Source organism: Caretta caretta, chromosome 15 (assembly GCF_965140235.1).
Source record: "Caretta caretta isolate rCarCar2 chromosome 15, rCarCar1.hap1, whole genome shotgun sequence".
Taxonomy (NCBI): Eukaryota; Metazoa; Chordata; order Testudines; family Cheloniidae; genus Caretta; species Caretta caretta.
The window spans coordinates 14,814,729-14,838,932 of record NC_134220.1 but is presented as its reverse complement, the minus strand read 5'-3'; the positions used below and the strand labels follow the sequence as shown (position 1 = coordinate 14,838,932).

At 41.2% G+C, this 24,204-nt stretch overlaps 1 protein-coding gene across 2 annotated transcripts in view; it reads left to right on the top strand.

Moving 5' to 3' along the window:
• Positions 1–22,189, top strand: part of LOC125623224 (clathrin heavy chain 2) — a 60,943-nt gene extending 38,754 nt beyond the window's left edge. Inside the window, exons 17-33 of one of the 2 annotated variants that reach the window (XM_048822282.2) lie at positions 390–624; positions 2,666–2,788; positions 4,026–4,171; positions 4,718–4,901; positions 5,437–5,629; positions 6,186–6,343; positions 6,513–6,677; positions 7,231–7,338; positions 7,750–7,917; positions 8,005–8,154; positions 8,597–8,728; positions 9,178–9,288; positions 10,110–10,280; positions 15,250–15,471; positions 17,027–17,047; positions 19,118–19,193; positions 20,790–22,189. In XM_048822282.2, coding sequence (XP_048678239.1) covers positions 390–624; positions 2,666–2,788; positions 4,026–4,171; positions 4,718–4,901; positions 5,437–5,629; positions 6,186–6,343; positions 6,513–6,677; positions 7,231–7,338; positions 7,750–7,917; positions 8,005–8,154; positions 8,597–8,728; positions 9,178–9,288; positions 10,110–10,280; positions 15,250–15,471; positions 17,027–17,047; positions 19,118–19,193; positions 20,790–20,905 — 2,479 coding nt within the window. In that variant the 3' untranslated portion in view covers positions 20,906–22,189. The remainder of the gene's footprint in view (positions 1–389; positions 625–2,665; positions 2,789–4,025; positions 4,172–4,717; positions 4,902–5,436; positions 5,630–6,185; positions 6,344–6,512; positions 6,678–7,230; positions 7,339–7,749; positions 7,918–8,004; positions 8,155–8,596; positions 8,729–9,177; positions 9,289–10,109; positions 10,281–15,249; positions 15,472–17,026; positions 17,048–19,117; positions 19,194–20,789) is intronic. The other variant, XM_048822283.2, reaches the window with a different exon arrangement.
• The last annotated feature ends 2,015 nt before the right edge of the window (positions 22,190–24,204 follow it).

Below are 24,204 nucleotides of genomic sequence, written 5' to 3'. Positions count from 1 at the left end.
TTACTCTAAACAAGCATTCTTGAGTAACTTATGGCTCCAGAAGCATTCTTTATTTGAGCCATGACTAGGTTTCTCCTAGTCTTTATAGAAAGGACGGAGGGGAGAGATTTTTTCCTTAAAAGGATCAGAGAAACTCCAAATTGTCTGTCTGCATGCCCCTCAATAATAAGCTTAGGGGTATTTTAAATCTTAAATGGGGTTATTTTGTAGATCATTCACGGTAAGAATGATTTGATCTAGAAGACTGATTATACTAGGACCACAGCCTTTCTGGGGGACAACCTTGACCTTAAAATTTGCTGGCACTCCTCTCAAGTTAAGGAATAGAATTGAGCACTTTAATAGCACATTTGGTCTGCAAACTTAACAAACTTTATTTTCCCCAAAAGGCTTAAGTTGCTGCTGCCATGGCTGGAATCTAGAATTCATGAAGGCTGTGAAGAACCTGCCACCCACAATGCTCTGGCTAAAATCTACATTGACAGTAACAATAATCCTGAGCGGTTTCTCCGGGAGAACCCATACTATGACAGCTGTGTTGTAGGCAAATACTGTGAAAAAAGGGACCCTCATTTGGCCTGTGTTGCTTATGAGAGAGGGCAATGTGACCTTGAACTCATCAAGGTTAGCAAAACTTGCTTTTGTATCTACAAATATCTGCTGTAGTCTGTTTGAGTGGTGGTGGTGGGTTTTCAAATGTCAATATTCGTGTAACCAATGTTCCGATTAGATTTTAAGCGTAAGCCTTTCTAACGCTGACCAAGTCCTACATGCCTTAAATATAATCCCATTGAAGCTAGCAAGATTTGGCTAAATTATGTACATGAAGTTTTATAGAACAGTTGATGTGGGATTTGTTTAAATAGCCCTGAATAAAAGCTATTACAGTACTCTTAGAGTCCATAATAGAAAGAAGGTACCAGGTGCAATTGGAAAAAAGCCTCTGAACACATTTGATTCTAGTATTAGTAGCCTTGGATAGGTTGTCTTGGTTTCCAGAATCCCAAATGGGAATGGACTCCCTCTACCATGTATCCCTTGCCAGCTCTTCCCATTGCTTCTGCCAACTGGTCAACATAAGCCTCAAACTCAACTTCATCAACAGTTGATCACTTGTTCCAGTGCACAAGCCAAGACTATGGTGGAAACTGCTGAGTAGTGTCAGCATATAGAGCACCCTATAGTCCACACTTCCACAACCAGTCCCAGCCTGGAATCGCTGCCTGCTGGAACATGGTGTGGTTCCTTAAGGGATTACCCTTCTGATCAGTGTTACACTGCACTAATTTAATGATTCAGCATGAAAAGCTTGGTTGTGTCCACTGCAGCAGTTGAGTCTAGTCTTTGCATGCTGTCTTACAGAAATGTGAAAAGGAGAATATAGCCACAAAAGTGGTGGTCTTAATAGATTGAATCAAGAGTAGCTTACAGTAAAGTTTTTTTAAGTTAGAAACAGTTTTCCTGGTTCCACTCTTGGAAGTGGACAGACAGATTGACTGACTGTTCTATGCTCCCTTCTTGGGGAGTGAGTTCTGTGGTACTTGCTTTCTCCTAACCAAGGTGCTCCGCAAAGGGCTTTTTGTCTTCCAACAGCCAAATTTTCTACTACAGAAACTGATATTCCTCCCCTCCCCCCAAGAATTGAAGGCTCTCCTCTTGGCATAGGTCCTTTCCTAGGGTGAACTGGGAATCTTACTTTGACCACCTGTTAACTGTGCAGATCACTGCTATGAGAACTGTAATCTTTAACTTCTGTGCGCATATCTGCTTGACAGGAGGGGAGGTTGCCAGGCTGTATCTGCATTTACATGATATGACAGGCTCTGGTCAGACTTCAGACACCGAACCATTTTAATTATAACAGTTGGTGTTATAGGCACACCATAAAGTCAGGCAGTGCTAACCTTGGTACCCAGCCTAGTCTTAAGCAGTAATGGAAGGAAGAATTGGACTGTAGGCTCCTATTAAAATGGTTTGAAAAACAAAACCTACCTTGCTGTCCATTGAAGCTAGCACTGATAAAATGTAACCAAAATGTACATTGAGTCACAACTCAAACTGCAGTTAGAATCAGTCAAATACAAAGCCATTGTGAGAATTTACTTCCTCTGCTGTATCATTGATAAGCTGCTGCACAAAATGTTTCCATTAGACAAAACTGTAGCCCACAAACAGAAGCTTATAGTTGTGGAAACATTGTGTGAAATGAAACATTCTGGTGCTGTTTTCTTGACGCTCCTCTTAAGACCTTGACAATGAAGCTGAGTGGAGGATTCAGATGAAATAAAACTGACCTGAACTTCCTTCCCTCCAAAATGAATCCCCTTCTAGGTCTGAAATTTGTCAAAGCCTGTGTAGTTCAAGGCTTCAGAGAGCCATAGAAATATTACCATGAGAAGTTCCAATAACACTTCTATTGGACAAAAGCAAGAAAAGCTCAAACTTTGCAAGAGATCCTGTCTGCCAAGAGCCTTTTAGATCAGAGGCTAGGAAAGAATCCGAACTTGAGTCTGTGTGGCACTTAGTGATGGCCAACAACTAGTTGTATTTGGAAGCTATTGTCCGTTGAGCATGGCTCATCAATGTCAAAAGCCAAACTTGTGTTGGGTGGGATCTCATTGTAAGTGTTCCCTTAACTATACGTGTGATGGTTTTCTCTCTTCAGGTTTGCAATGAGAACTCCTTGTTCAAGAGTGAGGCTCGCTATTTGGTACGCAGAAAGGATCCAGAACTTTGGGCAAATGTCCTTGAGGAAAATAGTCCATTCAGACGACAGCTCATTGATCAGGTACAGTGAAGTAACTGGCTCTACAATTAGAAATGAAAGCTGTTATCCAGTATCTTCTGACTTCAGAATGACTCCAGAATCCCTTGCGCACACCCTCCCAATACTTGTGCCCACCCTATTAGCCCCTCTATTTCAGTGTCTACTTATTTTTCTATACTGGGGTGAGCAATAATTTTCACTGAGGGGGCCACTCCATGAATTTTGGTAAGTTGTCATGGGTTGCAAATTTCTACCATATTAATGGAGAGGGTGCAGGGTCTGGGACAGAGTTTGGGTGCAGGAGGGGGTACTGACCTGGGGTAGGGGATTGTAGTGTGGGAGAAGGTGAGAAGAGCAGGCTCTGGCCAGGAGGCACTTATCACATGTGACTCCTGACCAGCAGGGCGCTCAGGCAGGCTACTTGCCATGGCCCCACATTGCTCCCGGAAGCAGCTGGCTGCTGGCATTGTGGCACATCTCTGCATGACCCTTTGTGGGGAGGGGGTAGCAGGTATCCAGGTGCTGCCCATGCCTGCAAGCACCACCCCTGCAGTGAGACCGGTGCTAGGGACAGCACATGAAGCTGCCTTTCTCCCCCCCCCCCCACCTTCTTCCCCAGCCAGGGGTGCGCAGAGACATGCCAGCCAGGAGCAGCGTGGGGCCACGGCAGGCAGGTAGCCTGCCCAAGTGCCTCGCTGTGCCACAGGACTTTAGCTGCCTCCTTGCTATCTCTGGGCTGCTAAAAGAACCTGGTGGATCAGACAGAAATGTTAAGCAGGCTGGATTCAGGCCATATTTTGCCCACCCCGTTCTATACAGTGTCCAGATTGTTTGTTTCATCACAGACAGGGTCCAGTATAACTAGCACTTGTCTGGTCTCTCTAATGCAATACTAGCTGTAAAAGTAGTTGTATCTATCCCTTAATTTTAATCTTGAATCTTATCTGGGAGACTGCTCATACTGTAAGGCTAGTGTGGTGGTATGCTTTATTAAATGGTTGTGAAATGCCCAGTATCTCACAATAATACTGGTGAATCAATATTTCAATGCCATCTAATTGACAGAATAAAAGGAATCTTTGGTAGCCAGAATCTTCTGACAGTTGCAGTGTTTTAGATTGATGTTTCAGAACCTTGTGAGGTTCCTGACTTAATGTGTGTCCTACCTCAGTGAGCTGATAACCTTGTTTTATGAATCTCTAAATTAAGACTAAGAAAAGCCCTTTCAACTACTCCTTCCAAATATCTTCAAAATTAGGTTGTCCAGACAGCCTTATCTGAAACACAAGATCCTGAAGAGGTTTCTGTTACTGTGAAAGCTTTCATGACTGCTGATCTGCCCAATGAACTAATTGAGCTTCTTGAGAAGATAGTCTTGGACAACTCTGTGTTCAGCGAGCATAGGTAGGTGGAAGATGGTACCCCTTCTGTTGGAAGAAATATTGAAGCGTTTTGTGACATTTTTTAGGTTGTCCCCTAAACTTCTGAAACAGCTGACTGCTCTGCACTCTATACAGTCTTTAAATGGATATCCTCTTTTTGGGTGTGCAAAATTTGATCTTGCAGCATTAGGTGATGTGTCCTGCTAGAGAAGGTGAGCAGTCACTGAAGTGATAAAATTAAAATGCTTGAATACAACTGAAGTAGTGCAGCCAGTGTACTAATACACTATCAGTTCACGCGTAATAAGAGTTAGCATTCCTTTGTAACAAGTAACTAAATCTTATTGTACTTCTCTCCATTTTGTCTATAAAAACAGGCTAGTCAGTTTTCTATTGCAGGAGAAACAGTAGATAGCTTCAGACAATCTACTAGACTTCTGTAAAACTCACTTTAAAACCTTAATTTAGGACTTTACTGCCTGATGGTGGCATTTTTAGGTCAAATAGTAGGTAGCACCTAATGCCGCCTTTTTCTAGATCATTTTTGTCCTGCTTATCCCATTTACAGGAACCTGCAGAATCTTCTGATTCTGACTGCCATTAAAGCTGATCGCACTCGTGTAATGGAGTATATCAATCGTCTGGATAACTATGATGCCCCAGATATTGCAAACATAGCCATCAGTAATGAGCTATATGAAGAAGCCTTTGCTATCTTCAGGAAATTTGATGTTAATACTTCTGCAATACAGGTGAGGTGCAGTCATGGCTACCAGCTCATGCTTCCTACTATGGGTGTACAGTTCATAGAACAGGTGGGAAAAAACAGGTAAGTAACTCTAGAGTGGCTGGTAGACCTTTCTAGAAAAGTCTAAACTGTACATGTAGATAAAACTACAGTCAACCTACCACCAATGCAATATATTGTAAATATTCTGTGGAAAAAGCTGCTCTTTGAGCACTTGAAAGTTGGGGATGGGGTAAGGGAGACAAATCCTGAATCTGAATATAGGGAACATAACTATTCAGCATCCAAATGAAGTAATTCAGACACCAATCTCTTGGGAGTTTACATGAGTAAATTTAATCAGTGTTGTCTCTGCCCCAAGGACATTTTCACCCTGAAACATAACCACCTATATAGATGAGTTTGAAAGGGCTGCTTTAAATCCAGAATGTGGTTGTTGCTCATCCTCAGGTGTGGGGACGAGCTCTAGGCATTTGAAGATTGAAGGACTGGATGGTCATACTTAATACTTAGCAACTGTTCTTATCTCAATATCACAGGTGCTGATAGAGCACATTGGCAACCTGGACCGTGCCTATGAATTTGCAGAGAGATGTAATGAACCAGCTGTATGGAGCCAACTGGCCAGAGCACAGCTCCAGAAGGACTTGGTGAAGGAAGCCATTGACTCCTATATCAAGGCTGATGATCCCTCTGCTTACATGGAAGTTGTTCAAGCAGCTAGTAGAAACAGTAAGCTAAGGCCTCATCAGTTCTGTAGTTAGGCATGGCTTCATAATGAGAATATGGTTTACCAAGTGTAACAGAAATTCTTGGGGAAATGATTTTAAAGGATTAGCAGTGGGTAGGAGGACTGAGCCAGATTAACAAAGGAGTTCAAAATTAATAAATATAAAAATACTGATTGATATATATGAAGTCTTCAGATCCAGTGTTTCAGCATTGGATCCATTTGTAAGTGCTTTCACTGACTTACATTCTCAAATCTCTCTACATAAAATGAGAACCATAAATACTAATGGCACACAACTCATTCTTGAGTAATCATGATCCAGAAGAGATGTATGAATGTTAAGAGTTGATCAGCTCAGGGAATGGTACCTAGTGTAGTTTTGTTTGGATGTGGGATCAGCTAGTCCCAGCTGAGCAGTATGGCTCTTCAGTGTCAGTTTCTGCAGAGTAGCTCATTTCTTAACTGACTGGTCTCTTGAACATAGTTTAGACAATGGGAAATACTTCAGAATGAAAGGAGTGGAATGGGAAACTTTTTTTTTCTCCTCTATTTAAGATAACTGGGAGGATCTGGTTAAATTCTTGCAAATGGCCAGAAAAAAGGCCAGAGAGTCCTACGTAGAGACTGAACTGATCTTTGCTTTGGCAAAAACCAACCGCCTCTCAGAGCTGGAAGAGTTTGTCAGTGGTCCTAACAATGCCCACATTCAGCAGGTATGTCTTATGTTCCTAATAAAATAGGAAGGCCTTTACAAATAGCTTTGTCAGGTCAGAAATTTCCAGATGCGCACTCAAAGGAAACAGGACAGGCTTTCAAAGTTTGCTCATTTCCCCTTTCCTGCCCCTATCAGTCCAAGTCAGTTTATTCTGGTTTTCTCTCTAGGTTGGAGATCGCTGCTATGAGGAGGGAATGTATGATGCAGCAAAGTTGCTCTACAACAATGTATCTAACTTTGCCCGCCTGGCATCTACCTTGGTGCATCTTGGAGAGTACCAGGCAGCAGTAGACAGCGGCCGCAAAGCGAACAGCACCAGGACCTGGAAAGAGGTGGTTCATCTTGCCAAAGCTATGTGCTCCTTTTCCCAGAGGGGGGTCATTCATATTCACTTGAAATGGCATCTTATTTCTAAACAAATCTGTGGACTACTAGCCTTCAGAGCACTTGCTGGTCATGTAATGCTGGTTTGCCATGCTTCCAGCTACTTGATCACATCAAGATACTCAAATATGCTTTCTCAATATTACTCTTCCATGTGAGCAACTTCTTAGTTGATATGTTACGCAATCACAAATAGGAGATGAGGTTTCGCAAGAGCAATATGTACAAGATATGGTCCACACTTTGCCAGTCAAAGCCTCAATGGCCATTTTAGAACCTTTGTTTTAAATGGGATAATTCTTACTCCTAATGGCGCATTATTTTTAATTGGTACTGCTTCCAGTCTCTACTTTCAAGCCCCTTGATTATTTGTCCTACATCTGATAGTGTCCTTTGATTTAATGTATAGAAGGAACCCTTTTTAGTCTTGCAGTTATCTGATTCATTTTGGGTAATGTGGTGTCTAACGTCAGTATGACTAAAATCTTCTTTTTGTTACAGGTGTGCTTTGCATGTGTGGATGGAAAGGAGTTCCGCCTAGCACAGATCTGCGGCTTGCACATAGTAATCCATGCAGATGAGCTTGAAGAGCTGATTAGCTATTACCAGGTTAGATTGTTTTAATGATCTAAGGGAATAATTGCTCCCAATTTTGCAGGATTTGTTAATATCGTGTTCCTTAAAATCAGAGATGGCAGCAACTACACTACCCTCAACAGTGCCATGGTAACAGTTGTCATTCCCAGTACTTTAACAAATCTTTTCAAGGATTTTTTTTTTTAACCACTAGTGAAACAAGCTCATTTTAAACAGGGAGCTGGGTTTAAACTGGAGAGCATCTTCACGGTGCAATGGAGTAAGTAAAAAGGTCAGTACTTCTCAAACTTCAACTTGGTAACCCCTGTCTCAAACTTAAAACTTCAAATCACTGTTCCTGCTATGTTGTCCCCTACTGTGCTGCTAAGGGATCTTTGAAAAGGGATGATGTTCAACCAATAACATTGGCCATCTTCATCTTAGGATCGCGGCTACTTTGAAGAACTGATTGCCCTCTTGGAAGCAGCTTTGGGCCTGGAGCGTGCTCACATGGGAATGTTCACAGAACTTGCCATCTTGTACTCCAAATTCAAACCTCAGAAGATGAGGGAACATCTGGAGCTCTTCTGGTCCAGAGTCAACATTCCAAAGGTAGGTATCTTGCTGCATTAAACTGTTATGCACCTAGGCAAGTGTTGAGCAACATGCAATTCCTAAATATCCTTTTCCTATCCCTAGGTGCTCAGAGCAGCAGAACAAGCTCACCTCTGGGGAGAACTGGTCTTCCTTTATGACAAGTATGAAGAGTATGACAATGCAATAATTACAATGATGAACCATCCCACTGATGCCTGGAAAGAAGGGCAGTTCAAAGACATAATTGCTAAGGTAAATAGCTGATCTAATTACTGGACTTTTTGTGAAAATTGTTACTACGAAGCAAAAATTGAAGTGATAAGAGCTTTAATCTTACAGCTAGAAGGTTCAAATATCTGTTCAACAAACTCCTGAAATAAGCAGGAAGCTGCTGAGCTCTCTTCTTCTGGGCTTCCTGTGCCTAGCTCCTCTCCCCACCCCCACACGTTGGGATCTGAATCTTGTACAGATTCTTGGAATCAGGCAGAGCAGGAAGCTGACAAGTACTAGCCATCTAAGTGAGAAGTTTGCTTTCATATTGTAGTTGTGTACATGGCCAGCACTCAAACAGAAATCTGACATTTAGACTTTGCAGAGTTGACACTTTTATCTGATATTTCAGTTTCCCTGCAATATAGTTAAACTTTCAGATGCAGAGGCAGCCTTTGATCAAATCAGTGTTTTCCCTATCCAGGTGGCCAATGTGGAACTGTATTACAAAGCCCTGCAGTTCTATTTGGACTACAAACCTCTGTTGATCAATGATCTTCTGCTCGTATTATCTCCACGGCTGGATCATACCAGGACAGTCAGCTTTTTCTCAAAGGTGAGCTATAGTCGTCATAAATGGATCAGGTATAGAAACTAAACTCTGTGTTCCTCAGGATTTCTTAGTGCATTCTTGTCCTTGCCCTCAGATGAAGACTTTGGGGTCTAGAAGATGTATCCGCCTCTTGCAGTAGCAAGCATGCTGCTACTGCTCATCAAATCACTTGGAATAGGGCTGTTCCAGTCTGTGTAGGCCACATGGTTATGGGAAATGGATCCAAATATCTTCTGTAAATTTAAATCCTGACTGTCTAGCTCTTCTATGCCAGCAATTAAAGGATAAAATTGGCCTAATATCTGAGCCACTGGCAGCTATACTAGACTGGTTTTGGGCTGGCTTAAAACCAGTCTAGTGCTAAACTGGAGAGCCTGCCTCTCTAGAGTATTTCGTTTCCTTCAAAGCAGTACTCTTAATCTAACATGTTCTTACTGCTATTCTGCTTCCAGGTTAATCAGCTGCCTCTAGTAAAGCCTTACCTGCGTTCAGTCCAGAACCACAACAACAAAGGAGTCAATGAGGCTCTAAACAATCTTCTGACAGAGGAGGAGGATTATCAGGTGAGTCTCCCATACAGTTGAGTTACAGCAGGTCTACAACACCTTGGTGTGCAAATTTACTCTCCTTTCTCTTTACATGCCTGCTCTTTGTTAATCAGCCACGTTTTGTACATTGTAAGAATTATTCACCTTGGTCTCAAACTGACTTGATTGAAAGGTATTGGCTGGAATGTAAAGGGGACGGGGTAAGTCCACCTCTTCTGGAGGAATAGCAGCCATGGCCAAATATATTTCAAGGGTTGGGATGAGGTAAATGCTCTCTACATGTGATAAGTAGAAATACCCTACAACACTTCTCACATAAATAGCAGATTCCTTCTAAAGTTACTTCTCTCTAGACAGCATTAGAATAGAGTTGTTACATCTTGGCACACTATGTGTGTGCTGCTGTATGGGGGTCTAGTTAAAAAGAAAACACCTTGTGTATGTGACAGGTTGCAGGCTTCCGTGTCAAGTGGACTAGGGAGACAGACCAGTTACTTAAGTCTGCGTAACTTGTCCACTGCTAATGGGACACTTAACACTTGTATCAGTTTTTCTGTACTTCAGTAATCCCTTTAGGCAAAACCAGCATCATGGCTTTCTTTAAGCTTGGGGGACTGACTCCTTTGGAGCAAATGCCTCTCTTTAGAAATTTTCTAATCTGAACAGCTAGAATGCAGCCATGTCCATACTGTAGTAACCTAGAACTAGCAGCCCCCAAAACCAAAGTTAATTCATGCTAGCCATACTTCTCTAGTTTTTTTTTTTGTTTTTTTTGTTTCTCCAGTGGTGGTCAAACACTTGCTGTTCTGATAGCTAACAGAATTTTTCTCTAATAGGGGTTGAGAGCATCTATTGATGCATATGATAACTTTGATAACATCACACTAGCTCAGCGCTTGGAGAAACATGAGTTGATTGAATTTAGGCGTATCGCAGCCTACTTGTACAAGGGTAATAATCGTTGGAAACAGAGTGTGGAGCTCTGTAAGAAGGATCGTCTCTACAAGGTCAGTTAACATTGAACATTTCCCTTTTTTAATGGTATGGAAGAGGTTATTCTAAAAGGCACCTCCAGACTAAGCAGCAGTGAGCTTTCTGCACTGTCATTGTAGCATGGATTGCACCTGCCTTTGCAAAATTCCTACAAATTTAGGATTAGAACTAATCTAAGAGGCCATGTCAATAAAACTAAATTCCTTTTCACACACCTGACTTTTTTTTCATAGGTGGTTATCTTGTAACAAACTAGTGCTGATTAGGATGCTCACTTGACAGGAGTACACTTTCTGTGTTTACCAAAAAAAAATATCTTGTAAAATTGTACTTCAAATGGGAGCCCTGATGTAGTTGAATCAGTGTGCCATTACTGAGGCTCTAGCCTCCATTAAAACTTAAGTACAAAACAGTATGTGATGTGGATGGTTATATTAAGTGGAGGTACAGCACAAGCACTGTATGTACCTGAAGCAAAAAACACTGGTTCGTCTCATATGCACAAGTGTGAACACACCTTTGTCTTCTGAGACTTGAACCCAAGATGGAACTAATGGCTCCGCCTTTGCCAACCTCTTTGGGGCAGGACATTGTAGAGGGAAGCACTTGAAGGCCCTGTAAACCTACCAACCGTAATGACAGGTTAGACTAAGCCACTTCTGATTTTTGTGTTGAAGACTCTCTAATAGTGACTCTGCATATTGGCATCATCCCTATTTTAAAATGTCAGTACAAAGACTGCACTCAGATGCCAGAAACTAAAGCTTACTGCTTTTTTAAAACACCTTACTCGCACCCATACACAATCTGTCTAGGACAGAGACCTCTGTGACTGGTTCAATCACAGAAACCCCCTTGGATCTGCACTTGATGTGATGAGATTACCTCTGAGCCAGTTTTCTCTGCCAGTTTGGGCCTCCAGAACCATGCCTTGTCGAGCCAGACATCAGTCTGCTCCAACACAGACCCAGGGTCTGAACCACATGCCCCAAAGCTGCAGACTTAACTGAAAACACCTGAAGTGCTCCTGTCTCCAGCACCCAGACACCCAGCTCCCAATGGGATCCAAACCCCAAAATGTATTTCTCTGTATAAAGCTTATACAGGGTAAACTCATAAATTGTCCATCCTCTAGAACACAGATACAGAGATACACAGCTATTTGCTCCCCCAGGTATTAATTAATAAAATCACTTTTTTGCTAAATATAAAAAGTAGGATTTAAGTGGTTCCAAGTAACAGAACAAAGTAAGTTACCAAGCAAAATAAAACACAATAAGAAACTGATTACAGATAAAATCTCACCCTCAGATGTTCAAGTAAGCTGCTTTCAGACTAGACTCCTTCCTAGTCCAGGCCCAATCCTTTCCACTGGTAGTTTTTTAGCTCCAGCTCAGGTGGTAACTAGGGGATTTCTCATGACTGGAGCCTCCTTTTTCTGTTCCCTTTATATAGCTTTGGCACAAGGCGGGAGTTTTGTCTCGGTCCCCACCCCTCCTTTTAAATGGAAAAGCACCAGGTTTAAGATGGATTCCGGTACCAGGTGACATGGTCACATGTCCTGTGAGACCCCCAAGCCTTCATTCTTCCTGGCCTGACTCTCACAGGAAGGCTTGTAAATGGCTGTTTACTTGCAACCAATTGTCCTAGTTGACGGGAGCCATCAAGATTCCAAACCACCATTAATGGCCCACACTTTGCATAATTACAATAGAACCTCAGTTACTTCATATTTCTAGTTTCAGATACAAGAATGATACATCCTATGCAAATAGGATGACCACAGTCAGTAGATTATAAGTTTTTGCCTGAAGCATATTTCAGTTACATTCTATTCACTTATTAGCATATTTTCATAAAATCCTATAGAGTGCAACATCACAACCTCATTTTTAGTTCTTGGAGGAAGTGTCTTAATCTCATCTGACTTGCTTCCTTTAATGCCAGCAACCAGTATTTATTGTTATAAATCCCATTAACTGATGAAAAGTCAAGTTGACAAACAAAATCTGATTTTTAAAATGGATACTGATAACTCTAGCTAATCTATGGTCTATAAGCATATTCTCTGATCCTATGCCAGGTAGAATGGAGCATCTCCATGACCATCTAATGCTTTTGTATAATCATGGACTACCTGGCATCTTGTACATGAAGCTGTGCTGGCCATTCTTGGGTTCTCCTGTAAATGCTTTAGTTCAGTGGCTCTCAACCAGGGGTACATGTAATCCTGGGGGTACGCAGAGATCTTTGAGGGGTACATCAACTCATTTAGATATTTTTTGCCTAGTTTTGCAACAGGCTACAAAAAAAGCACTAGAAAAGTCAGTACAAACTAAAATTTCATACAGAATGACTTGTTTATGCTACTCGGTATACTATACACTGGAAAATAAGTTCAATACACTGGACCCTCGCTAGAATGCTTATCAATAGAACACAAATTTGGATATAATGCAGTCATGGACATGGATCCCATATTTAAGTGCCATACAATAAGAGTATAGATGCAACGAATCGACTGCTGAGCACTCTCCTGTCGACTCTAATACTCCGACTGCGCATGTGCTCCTTGTTCTGATGAGAGAGCATCAGCTATTAACTTAGCTGAAGTTGCGTATCTTAGATTGACCCCGCGCAGTAGTGTAGACAAGCCCTAAGATTGCTGTAGGCCGGGAACTCCATACAAATGTAATGTAATAAAAATTTACAGGTACAGTATTTGTCTTTAGAAAGATGACAAAAATGTCAGGCAAAAGGAAGGCTTACTCAGTGCAGGAGAAATGGGACATCATCATTGAATGACTTAGAAATGGTGAAACCCAGACAAAGATTAGCCATCCATGAAAGGTGGACTCGTTAATGCCAATATCACAGCTAAAGAATGCTAACCAGCTTAGAACTTGCATTCATAACCTGGATGAAGAGTATGTCCTTCAAAGAAAATGAGCCTGTTTAGCAAATGCCAATGTACATGTGGCTTGTGCAAGAACAGCAGAAAGGCATTCCGATCTCTGGTCTGCTTTGTTTATAGAGATGCAAGTGGAAAAATTCGACCGGGAACTTACTGGTGAATTCAGCAATTTTAAGGCAAGTGTAGGTTGGCTATGGAGATTTCAGAATGCCATTTTGGGAGAAAAACGCTCTGATGCCGATGCCGTGCAGTTGTACCTTGCAAAGGTCAGGGAAGTTGTACAGGCAGAGGGTTACTCAAAGGAACAAGTTTACAATGCAGACAAAACAGGAATTTATTATAAAATGTAGCCTGATAAAACCCTGCCTGTCAGAACAGGTGAACGTAAGAAGATATAAACAGGCAAAAGATCACCTTACTTTATTTTGCATGAATGCAACAGGAAAGCATAAATTAAAACCATTGTGCATTGGAACGTCTTGCATGCCTCGGTGCTTTCATCATGTAAATGAATTGCCTGCCGTTTTCGTACAAGAACTCCAAAAATTCCTGGATGACCAAAAGATATTTTTGAACAATGGTTCTTCACCAAATTTGTCCCTTCTGTGCAAAAGCATTTGCAGGAAAAACGCTTAGAAGAAAAGGCCAGTCTTTTGCTCGACAACTGTCCAGCACATCCTCCGGCTGAAAGACTCGGAACCCGTGATGGTAGAATCTGGGTTGAATACTTACCTAAAAACACTACTTCCAAAATCTAGCTGCTTGATCAAGGTGTTATCGCCATTTTTAAGCAACACTATCGACAGAACTTGGTATGACAAATGATAGTGAGTTGTCTCACTTTTTTCTGAAGTTGACTATAGAAGACTTTTTTACATTGGTGGTTCCTGGAATTTATTACACACTGAAACAGTAAACCGCTCTTGGATGGTGGGACTGAGTTGTTTGGCCACCTACTCCTGGAATAAAATGAAGAAAGCAGATCAGTCTGATGAGGGGTTTATAGAGGAGGAAGTTGGAAGAACAGACATGGAGTGGATGCAGGAGCTGTGCCAGCAACTGTCTGGGCTCAGGGTAACTGTTCTGTCTCTATATTGAGTCCTGGATAAGAGGCTATGATGAAGCAGAAGACTTTTGTGCCGTTGCTGAAAGACTAATGGATGACCAAATTCTGCAGGCAGTATGACTAAACAGTCCAAAAGCTGAAGAATTGGCCTTTGCCGTGGAAGAAGAGGAAGATGAAGTAGGCGTTCCAATGTCAACTGCGACTGTAGCTGGCTTAGACTGCTTTGAGATGGTTCAAGAGGCAAGACGTTGAGCCTATAAAAAATTATGCAGCTACATAGTCTTTTGCAGTCCGCTAAGTGGAAGCAGCACAGCAGCAAGAAACAAAAGCAACTCTCTGACTTTAAGAACTAGACTAGTTTATTGTAATGTCTCCTTTAAATCTCTAAAGCAGATTTTTTCTCATTTACTGTTTCCTTCAAGTAAGGAGTTTATTTTCTAAGGCTTTCTATACTTTATGGATGTGACATTTACTGTGTACAGTAATTTAATTTAATTTCATTTTAACACTATCCCCACTATAACGCAGTACTTGGCATGGATCCCATATCCCACATTCTAGCGAGGGTCTGGTGTGTGTATATATTCCAATCATATTTTATAATATGAGAAAATAAGCTATTTTTCAGTAATAGTGTGTGACTTCTGGTTTTTGATTTTGTAAGCAAGCACTTACCCTCACATCTCAGAAAACAGCCTCCTGAAAGGAGTACAGTAGTCTGGAAAGGTTGAGCCACTGCTTTAGTTTAACTGACATCAGTCAATGATCAATACTGCAGGCATTGACGACTAGTGCACAGAACCAGTGGCCTGAATTTAAAAATACTCGCTTGGAAACCAATTACATTAGCCTTTGGCTGATCTTAAGGCAGGAGAATGCCAAAGGCTGCAAACTACCTCACTTGGGGAAACCTGTCTGCAGAATTTGCTGAGGGGGGTGTGTGTGGAATAGTTTTGAGGTGGCCAGGTGGTAACTCTTAAAGTATGTGGCATTTCACTTGTAGGATGCCATGCAGTATGCTGCAGAATCCAAAGATGCAGAGCTGGCAGAGAAGCTGCTCCAGTGGTTCCTGGAGGAAGGCAAACAGGAGTGTTTTGCAGCCTCTCTCTTTGCATGCTATGACTTGCTGCACCCGGATGTGGTCCTTGAGCTGGCATGGAGGCATAACATCATGGACTTTGCAATGCCTTATTTCATCCAGGTGATGAGGGAGTACCTTACCAAAGTGAGTATTGCTTCTGTTGAAAGACTCACTACGTTGTAAAAAAAAAAGTGCTTTGTACTAGTTTCTTGCACGTTTTAGCATTGTCCAAACTGAGCTAGGTAAGACCATGTTCATGGATTGTTGAGATACTGAATTCTGTTCTAGAAAGACCAGTTTGATGTGGAGGTACATAAACTTCAGCACACCTCAGTGATCATGCTACATAGTACATAATAATGAACCAATCAGAATTAAACCTGATGCTTTGAGGCTATAACTCTTAATTGATAAGACTAAACTGAACTGTTTCTCTAGCTGCTATCTATCCTTCTAGGAACTGTGAATCGAGACTCCGAGCAAAAAAGGGCTAATTCTGTGCATGCTGTTTTCTTGAATACAAGGGCAGTCTATTTCTCTGTAGTGTTCCAACCATTTACTTTTGCCTTCCAGCTTTTACATAAAACTACAAGGGTTAGTTTTTTCTTAAAACCTAGGCTCAGGAACTTTCAAAATGTGATGTCTCTTACCATTCCTCTGCCTCCTACCAACTTAATTTTAGGATGCCACAGTCGTCTTGCCTGAGACCTAACTAGTTCTCTTCATGGGAATAGTGGGGTAGTACTTCGTGAAGTAGCTAGCCTTCTGAAGCCCTCCCACATCAGGAACTATGGGAATACATCTACATAGACTCTATAGTTGTAGACCTATGGGACTACAGAATGTTTCAGGCTAATATATACACAGTGGATTCATATTTAACTTTCATTGCCAATCTTGTAAGCTTTCTACATTCTGCTGAAATTGTAGCATCAGTGTTACTGAGACATTTCAGTAGTTCGGGTCATGTTTGTGTGACCTGTCCAGAGGGGAAGGAGCCACTGTCAACATGAATGCAACTTCAGGCTTTATCTCCTTGGGGCAAGAGCCTCAGCTGATGTAAATCATAGTTGCACCACTTCAATAGAGCTATACTGGGGAGGCAGGGGGATCTTGCCCGTAGTAGTCATAGCTATCTGTCTGCAAATATGGAGTTGCTAAATCCCACAGAGTGAAACAAAACTGACTTATCACAAATGTAAAGCTAGAAGAAAATAAGTGCTACTTTCCTGTAGATACTGAGGAGATACATGGCTCCACATCAACACAAGGTGGAAGTCACTTTTCTACCTTCTTAACATGGGTAACGTTTTACTTTACAGTGCACAAATGTGCAAATACTGTCCATGCATGGAAATTCATGATTTAAGTACATGGCAAATACTATGTACTGGTGGAGTTGCTGTGGTTTAAGACATGCCATTTACATGATAAATGCAAGTTATATATATGGTAAGTCTGTGTATGCTGTTTAATTACCAAGTAACCTGCCAAAATAAGCTGTCTGCAATTGTAAGTAAGATGTAATATCTAATCCATGTACGTAACTTGTGCACTGTAAAATAGTGACTAAATGATTTTCTGAGCTCTAAATATCTCTTGCCTTTATTGTCCCAATGTTTTGATTGTGGCTTTTTTGCTTCAGATTTGTTTTTTTAATACTCACTTGATAAGTATTCCCTTCTGAACTTTCTTGCAGGTTGATGGGCTGTTTAATAAGGTGACAGTCTGATATTAAACTTTGTGTTTATTTGTGTCCCTTAATATATATCCTAGGATTCTTACTGGAACCTAGTTGTAGCTTCTGCCAGAAGAGCAGCATAATCTTTTTGTCTGTTTCCTATTAACTTCTAATGCTGTAGAAAGACAGCTTCTCACATGCAACTTGGGAATCCAGCCAGACTTAGCTCACTTTCAGCTGGGGAAAACTAATCACTGAACACTGTTAATAAGCATTTGGGCTAATGATTCAAAAATTTTTTTTGCCATGAGTCCATCCTTAACTCCTGTCTGATGTACTACATTCTTATTTTTTTGTCGTAGATAGCCCATTATAGGAATCCTGTGACCTTCTGGTTTACTATGCTGCAAGATCAGTTGTGAAGAGGGAGGAAATATCTAGATAACTGATTCCCAAGTGTTCTGCTTTACTCAGGCTACATGTAAACAAGTCTAGCAGCTTACCATACAAAGTAGTATGATCTCTTTAGAGAAGTGATGGCCCCTGACTTGGCAGGACAAAGCTTCCCAGCAGAGACTCTTGTCTGCATGCTCAGAAGCTGCTTTGGACTGACCTTTTGTATGCAAAATCTTCAGAATTTCAGCACAATAGCTTCAAATAAAACTAAGTCTAAGCCACTTGCATGTAAGAGTGGGGCAGTGGATTTCTCAAATAAAAAATGAGGTTTAAATAGTAACTTTAAACTGCTGGCTGGATTTACAGGTGACCCTTATCTACTAAATGCTAGACTCTCACCCCCCCCCCCCCAAAAAGTGAAATGTGCATGGTGAGTCTGATGTGCAGTGAAACTAATTTAGTTTGTGGAATTAGAAAATGGGCTTCCTTTACTTAAATTTGATAAATTCTGTACTTCCTGTCACATAGGCTGAATACTGTTGCTTCCCTCTAGAGGGAGTAGTATCCACTATTTCTGGATAGATGTTAGTTATGCTGTGGATTGCACTTAAAAAGTTATAAGCATCCATCTTATTTAACAAAGGTCCTATTTTTTCAGTCCCAAGTTGGCAACTCTGAAGGTGTGATACTTCAGTAGGCATCAAATTTGGGGGGGCATGGGTGCTAGCTGACCAGGCCATTCAAGACATGCTTCCCTTGTCGTAGCACATGTAAACGAATCTATCAGATAAAAAGGAGTTCCAGAGCAGAGGACCTGCTACTAGGAACTCCTCTCCTTCCTCCCCCCCCACCCCCCTAGAATTCATAGCTAGGGATTTTAGTGCTAGTAGTTTTATTGTGGTGGTAAGCAGTGGCTGTCTAAGATATCGAAGACTAAACTAGGTGTGTATAGAGCAAAATAAAGACTTTGTGCTGTACCTGTAGCTTCAGCCAGTTCCCCCTGTAAGACCACATCAAACTGTCTTCCCATTGAAGCCCTATGCAGGAGATTGCATTGCCATCTAAAAGAAAATAAACTACCTCTAAATTAGTGAGTATTTTAAAGCAATATACCTATAATATTGGCTCTGTAGCCTATTCCTAAAAGTTATCTGGTGTGCCAATAAATTGTGAACAGAGCTTACTATTTGCTGTACTAGATCTATTCACTTTACATAAGATACAGCATTGATTAGTCAAACCATGCTTCATGATGTATTGTTTCCAGAGGCAAGCATACTGTAGGCGTGTGTTTTCAGAATTTCTAATTGAAGATGTGGTTAGTCAGCAGCTGTCTGCCAGAGAGTTCTTCCTGCAGACTTGACACTGAAGCTCTGAAATGGAAATTGGCAGCTTGTGTTGCAGGACACAACATTATCAATGGATGGAGAGCAAGTGCTACTAAGCATTACACCTGTACTTCAGATAGTGGACTTTGTTGTATTTAGCTAAGCAAATATTGATGCTTATTTCAGAATTAGTCTCCCCTCCTTTTGGGTTTTAGACCCCATGGACAACTTGGAACACACAAGTATGTTCTAATGGCTTCAAAATAAGATTTGCAAGGGCAACCCTTTAAGACTTGAAGCATTTGGTATGAGACCTACCACTAAGAGGTGGCACATAACTTAGGCAAGGCCTTCATACGCCTCTCCTGTTCACTTTATAACATAGGTGGATAAACTTGATGCTTCTGAAAGCCTAAGGAAAGAAGAGGAACAAGTAGCTGAACCCACTCCAATAGTATTTGGTAGGTGAAAGACTTGGTGTCTTATTTTTATTTTATTGCTAGCAAGATATTAACAGTTAGGTCTCCTCATGCTGGGCTTTTGTCACTTTCCTGTGGCCTATCTGTAATATGGATATCCTCCATCTCCAGTCAACTTGAAGCAGTTTGTCTTCTCCCTGCTAAGGAACACTACTTGGAGCCCTTATCCTGGATAACTGTCTAGTTGTACTTAATATGCTGGAAAGTTTTGTGCAACACTTCAAGTTTAAACACTTGAATGAGTAGCAGTACTTTAGCTGAAACAATCCAACTTGGCTTATTCCACCCTTTACCATACCACTCCTTTAGACAAAGCATAAATCCCAAGTCTTTCAGTGGTGGGGGAAGGGAGAAGGAGCCATTGGGTGAATGCAAATACACATGGCTTTTGGGCTCCCAGAGTCTCTCCTCTGGATTTCCAGAAGAAACTAATTCTTCCTTGTACTTCCTGTCTGATACCTTTCAAAGAGATTGATTTGTCAAGTGGAAAGGCAGACTTCCAAACAGTGAATGGATTTTTTTTAAATGGCCTGGTCTAGAAAGACCTCGTGTTGAGCAGGTAAATGGAAGGTCTCTTTCAGAATGGACTCTGCAGAAGGCTGCTTCATAGGTTGTTCTTGTGACAAGGTAGATTCTGCTCACTAGCACTGACTTGAAGCAGCTCTGAGGCAGGGAAAGCTCTGTGGGCCACTCTCCAATAGAAAGGTTATCACTGAGTTGATTTATCTGCATGAGGCATGTGCGCTATTGGCGTTCAGAAGATGCATTTGCAATCTGTGGTGGTACACGTACACAAGCTGCTGAAAATTCAATGGCTTGAATTGCTTTGGTCAAAAATTTGACCATGCATGAGTCCTAACAATATAAATTGTTTTTGTGTTTCAAGGAATCTGTATTATTGGGAGGCTGTGTAGCTGTTTCAAACTAAATTGATACCCTTAATTTCCCACCCACACCTCCTACCTCACCTTACACTGGCATTGATGGGCAGATAATGTATTTTTCATTACATTGGCGATTTCAAAAACCCAAAATTCTCTTTGGGTCTAACACTTTGACCCAAAACAAGACGCTTTGTTCTGATGTTGAGCATTTTTATTTTAAAAAGCAAATTTTGAAACTTTTGGTTTTTCCATTTCTCAACATTTCCTTCTGAAATTTTGAAACGACACTTTCTGTGTTTGGTTTTTATAAATTCTTGTAGGCTTTTTCTAAATGGACACACATTCATGACATGTTTTCGTGTCATTAAGGTTTTTTTTATTTTGGTGGGGGTGGGCGGTGGGGGCTTGAAGTCTTAGTCAGAATTTCACCAAGCTCTAGGTACTGTGAATTGCTCTAAATCTGTCTGGCAAGAAAAGCTAGATGGCCTGTTTTCACATCATTGTGTCCTCTCCTCCATGGAGGAGGTATAGTTTAGGTTCTTCCATCTTGTTTGTTAGAATACAAATATGCTTGTTAACCAGCTATATAGCCATTCTAAAGTCTGGGCAGTTTAACACCACCTCATCTTTTTTTTTTTTTTATTCCAGGCATTTGCAAAGCTTTGTTTAAACAAACTCCTTCTTCCCTTTCCAGGCCAGCAGCTAATGTTAACAGCAGGCCCCAGCGCAGTACCTCCCCAGGCCAACTTCCCATATGGATACACAGCTCCAGGATTCACCCAGCCACCTGTTTATGGTTTCAATATGTAACTAGCTCTTTGACAGATCTACAGTCTGTTTTTCTCCCTTCCTGTCCTGCTAACTTCTTGGAGAAGTTTACAATGGTCCTAAAGGCACAGATGACCCCTCGGTTGGTTGAATACTTGCTGTCCCACTCAGTGAGAAGATTTCCAGAGGATACCTGTTACCATTATTTATTGCTATTGTCCAGTTACATTTCAACCTCCAAAGGCAGCTTTTGTTAATTATGTTGCAAGACTCTTGGCTGAAGTCGAGACACTATTTATCTAAAACTCCAAATACAGCAATAACTACTTGGGGCCAGGGGGAAGAGGGAGTGCATGTTCCTTGCTGCAAACCCATTGCCAGCAGTGGTTGTGCTGGGGAATCACCTGGCACCAAGTCGTTAAAGCTTTAAAGTACTGTAGCTGAAGCTACTAAGTAGGTAGCATGGATGTTCAGAATTGAGTTCAGCAGCATCTTACTGGTGGACTGTTAGAAGTTTGCTTAAATCTGACTACCCCATTTCGTTTGCAGTGTTGTATGCAAAAAGGAGAATATTTCTTAAAGTACTCTGCAAATTGTTTGGAGAAACATGGGGGAAATTTTTTGCAGAAAGTTCTTGGGGGGGCAGATTGAGCCTGTTCTGTACCTGCTGGGGTAGGTTTGAGTCTTAATTACTGAAAGAGAATAAATCTGATCATACCGGAGAGCAAGCAAACTTCCCAGATGCTTTTTTCTTTAACAAGATGGGAGAGCATGTTACTCATTTGACATTAAATGGTACAAAAGGAAATCTCAGCTATATGTATGGCAAGTTAAACGGAGCAGGAATGTGTGCGCGTGGGCTGCCAGAGTACTATGAGCATATGCTAAGGTAACAATGATTCAAAGAGTGCAGTGTCAGGATGGGGGAGGGATATAGTGCTAAAATATTTGAGGTAGTGGAAAGGGATATAATCCTGGTTTTGCGCCTTTATTAACTCTGATGCTGGAATTAAGGTTTTCTGCTCCACCATCTTGGGCTGACTCAAATTCCTGACCCTGACTGGCAACTAGAAGCAGTGTCATCTGATCTGATAGGGTTTGGCAAATCTTGGTTTTGCTGTGCTGTAGTATAAATGGCACATCCACCGTTCACCTTTTTCTTTGAGAATGCCAACAGAGCTGTATTCCTTTGTGCCACTCTTCAAATACATATATCATTAACGTTTTATGTACTGAAATTAGATAACAATGTATAATTTATGGTTATGAACTTTGTGCTAATCATGAATATTATAAAAGTCCAATTATAAATGTAAAACTGGTGTACACTGTGGTTGTAGTCTTGATTATTTTTTTGGCAGGGGGAGTTGCATCTACCAACAGTGATGGTACCAAAACATCAACTGTCAAAGCTAGACTAGGCCTTTGATCACTGCCCTCCCCTCTACATTACCTGCACTGTAGTAGGTCCAGAGCACTTTGGACTAAATACTTACACTGTACTTTCCCCCTATAGATATTCTGAGGAGTGAATGAGGAAAATAAAAGTATCAGGCAGTTCTTCTCCCATTTGCAGAGTGTCTTGCAAGTTCCAGGTGAAACTAACTTTTATGCTATGAACACAATGCCCTAAACTTTTTATTCGTCTGGGGTCTCCGCTATATACATTTTAGATGCATTTGTTTATCTATTCACATCTTGGGAACGAACTTAGTCATGGGCTTCATGAAGTGCCCAGCCTAGACTTGCATCCTTTTACTGTACTTCAGTTGTACTGTAGCCTAGCTTAATACTGGACTGTAGTCTTTTGTGGGGCCTTTCCCAACAGTGGAGCTATGTAAACTAAGCAGAGCTAAGTATAGGAGAAACTCAACCCCTGGAAGCTACCAAAAGAACTAGTAAACGATCCTCTGCTGTAAATCATTCAGTGTATCTTGGAGCACTGCCTCCCCATCACTTCTACACACTCTAGTATTCAAGAACAGAACACAAGGCACACAACTGCCTCCTTCAAAACAGGAGCATGTTAGAGTAGGAAAACCCTACACCTGCATGTGAAACTAGCAGCCATATTTGGAAAGGCTGAAAGTAATAGGCTTTAAGCATTCAAACCATCAATAGCTGCATTTCTCATAAAGGGCTGTTTAACATGGCTAACGGTATAGGCAAGCTCAAATTCACAACCTTGCTGATAAGGGTACTGTAGGTGTCTCCCCCCCCCCCCATTCTAGCACTCTGGTGTTGCACAACCACTGCTCTAACTTGTATATCCCACTTACAGGAAAAATGGTATAGGTTAATAAAATATGCTTTCAGTTGCTCATCAGGAACTTGAAGAGGAAACTAGTGCCTTATTGAAGAGTGTCTCCAAGTTATCTGCTCTAATATTCTCCTATAAAGAAGTCTTGCCATCAGCTGTTACTGGATCTATTCTAGGGTGGTGAACAAACCAGATCTCACTTTTCAGTGAAAGCCATCACAAACACTGAATCCTAAAACTAAGTTTTTTAGAAAACTCAGATATACCATAATATAAGTGTTTTCTGTCACTGGTCCATATGTGACTTGGCTAGCTCAGGAGAGCAATGATACTGACCTCATCAGGATTACTTGTGTGGAGAAAGGCTTTAGAGTGGGACCCCAGGTTCATATGGTGTATTGATTGTGACAATTGCTGTTTGTAGGATGTCATGGCTTTTGGCTTTGCTTTAGCAGTGGGAGGAAGGAAAGAAGGTTTGAAAACCAAATATAGATAGTTGCTATAATCATACTTTTTTTAGGATAGTTTCCCATTAACTTACTATTGGCATAAATATCAGATGAAATGTAGGTAACCAGTGTAGATCATGGGGGAAGGGAGATGGAGAGAAGAATTCTACTTTTAAACAAGTGCCAAAAACCTGTAAGATTTTCAACTAGTAACAGACTTAAACCTAACTATAGCCTAATTTGGACCTTGGCAGGTATATAAAAATTTGTTTTTCTCCAGCAAGAGCTATGATACTTTAAGGAACTGAAACAATTGCAGGGAATAAAGCTCCTGCCATGCTGCTATGGCAAAAATTTCAGTGCAAGCATCTAAGCCAGAGAACCTTAATTTAAAGGTTTCAAAGTAGCAGCCATGTTAGTCTGTAGTCGCAAAAAGAAAAGGAGTACTTGTGGCACCTTAGAGAAAAACAAATGTATTTGAGCTACATTCCGATGAAGCGAGCTGTAGCTCACGAAAGCTTATGCTCAAATTTGTTAGTCTCTAAGGTGCCACAAGTACTCCGTTTAAAGGGTCTGTAGATGTAAATGAAAGGGGTTATTTCAGTGGCTCTCAACTTTTTTACTGGTGACCC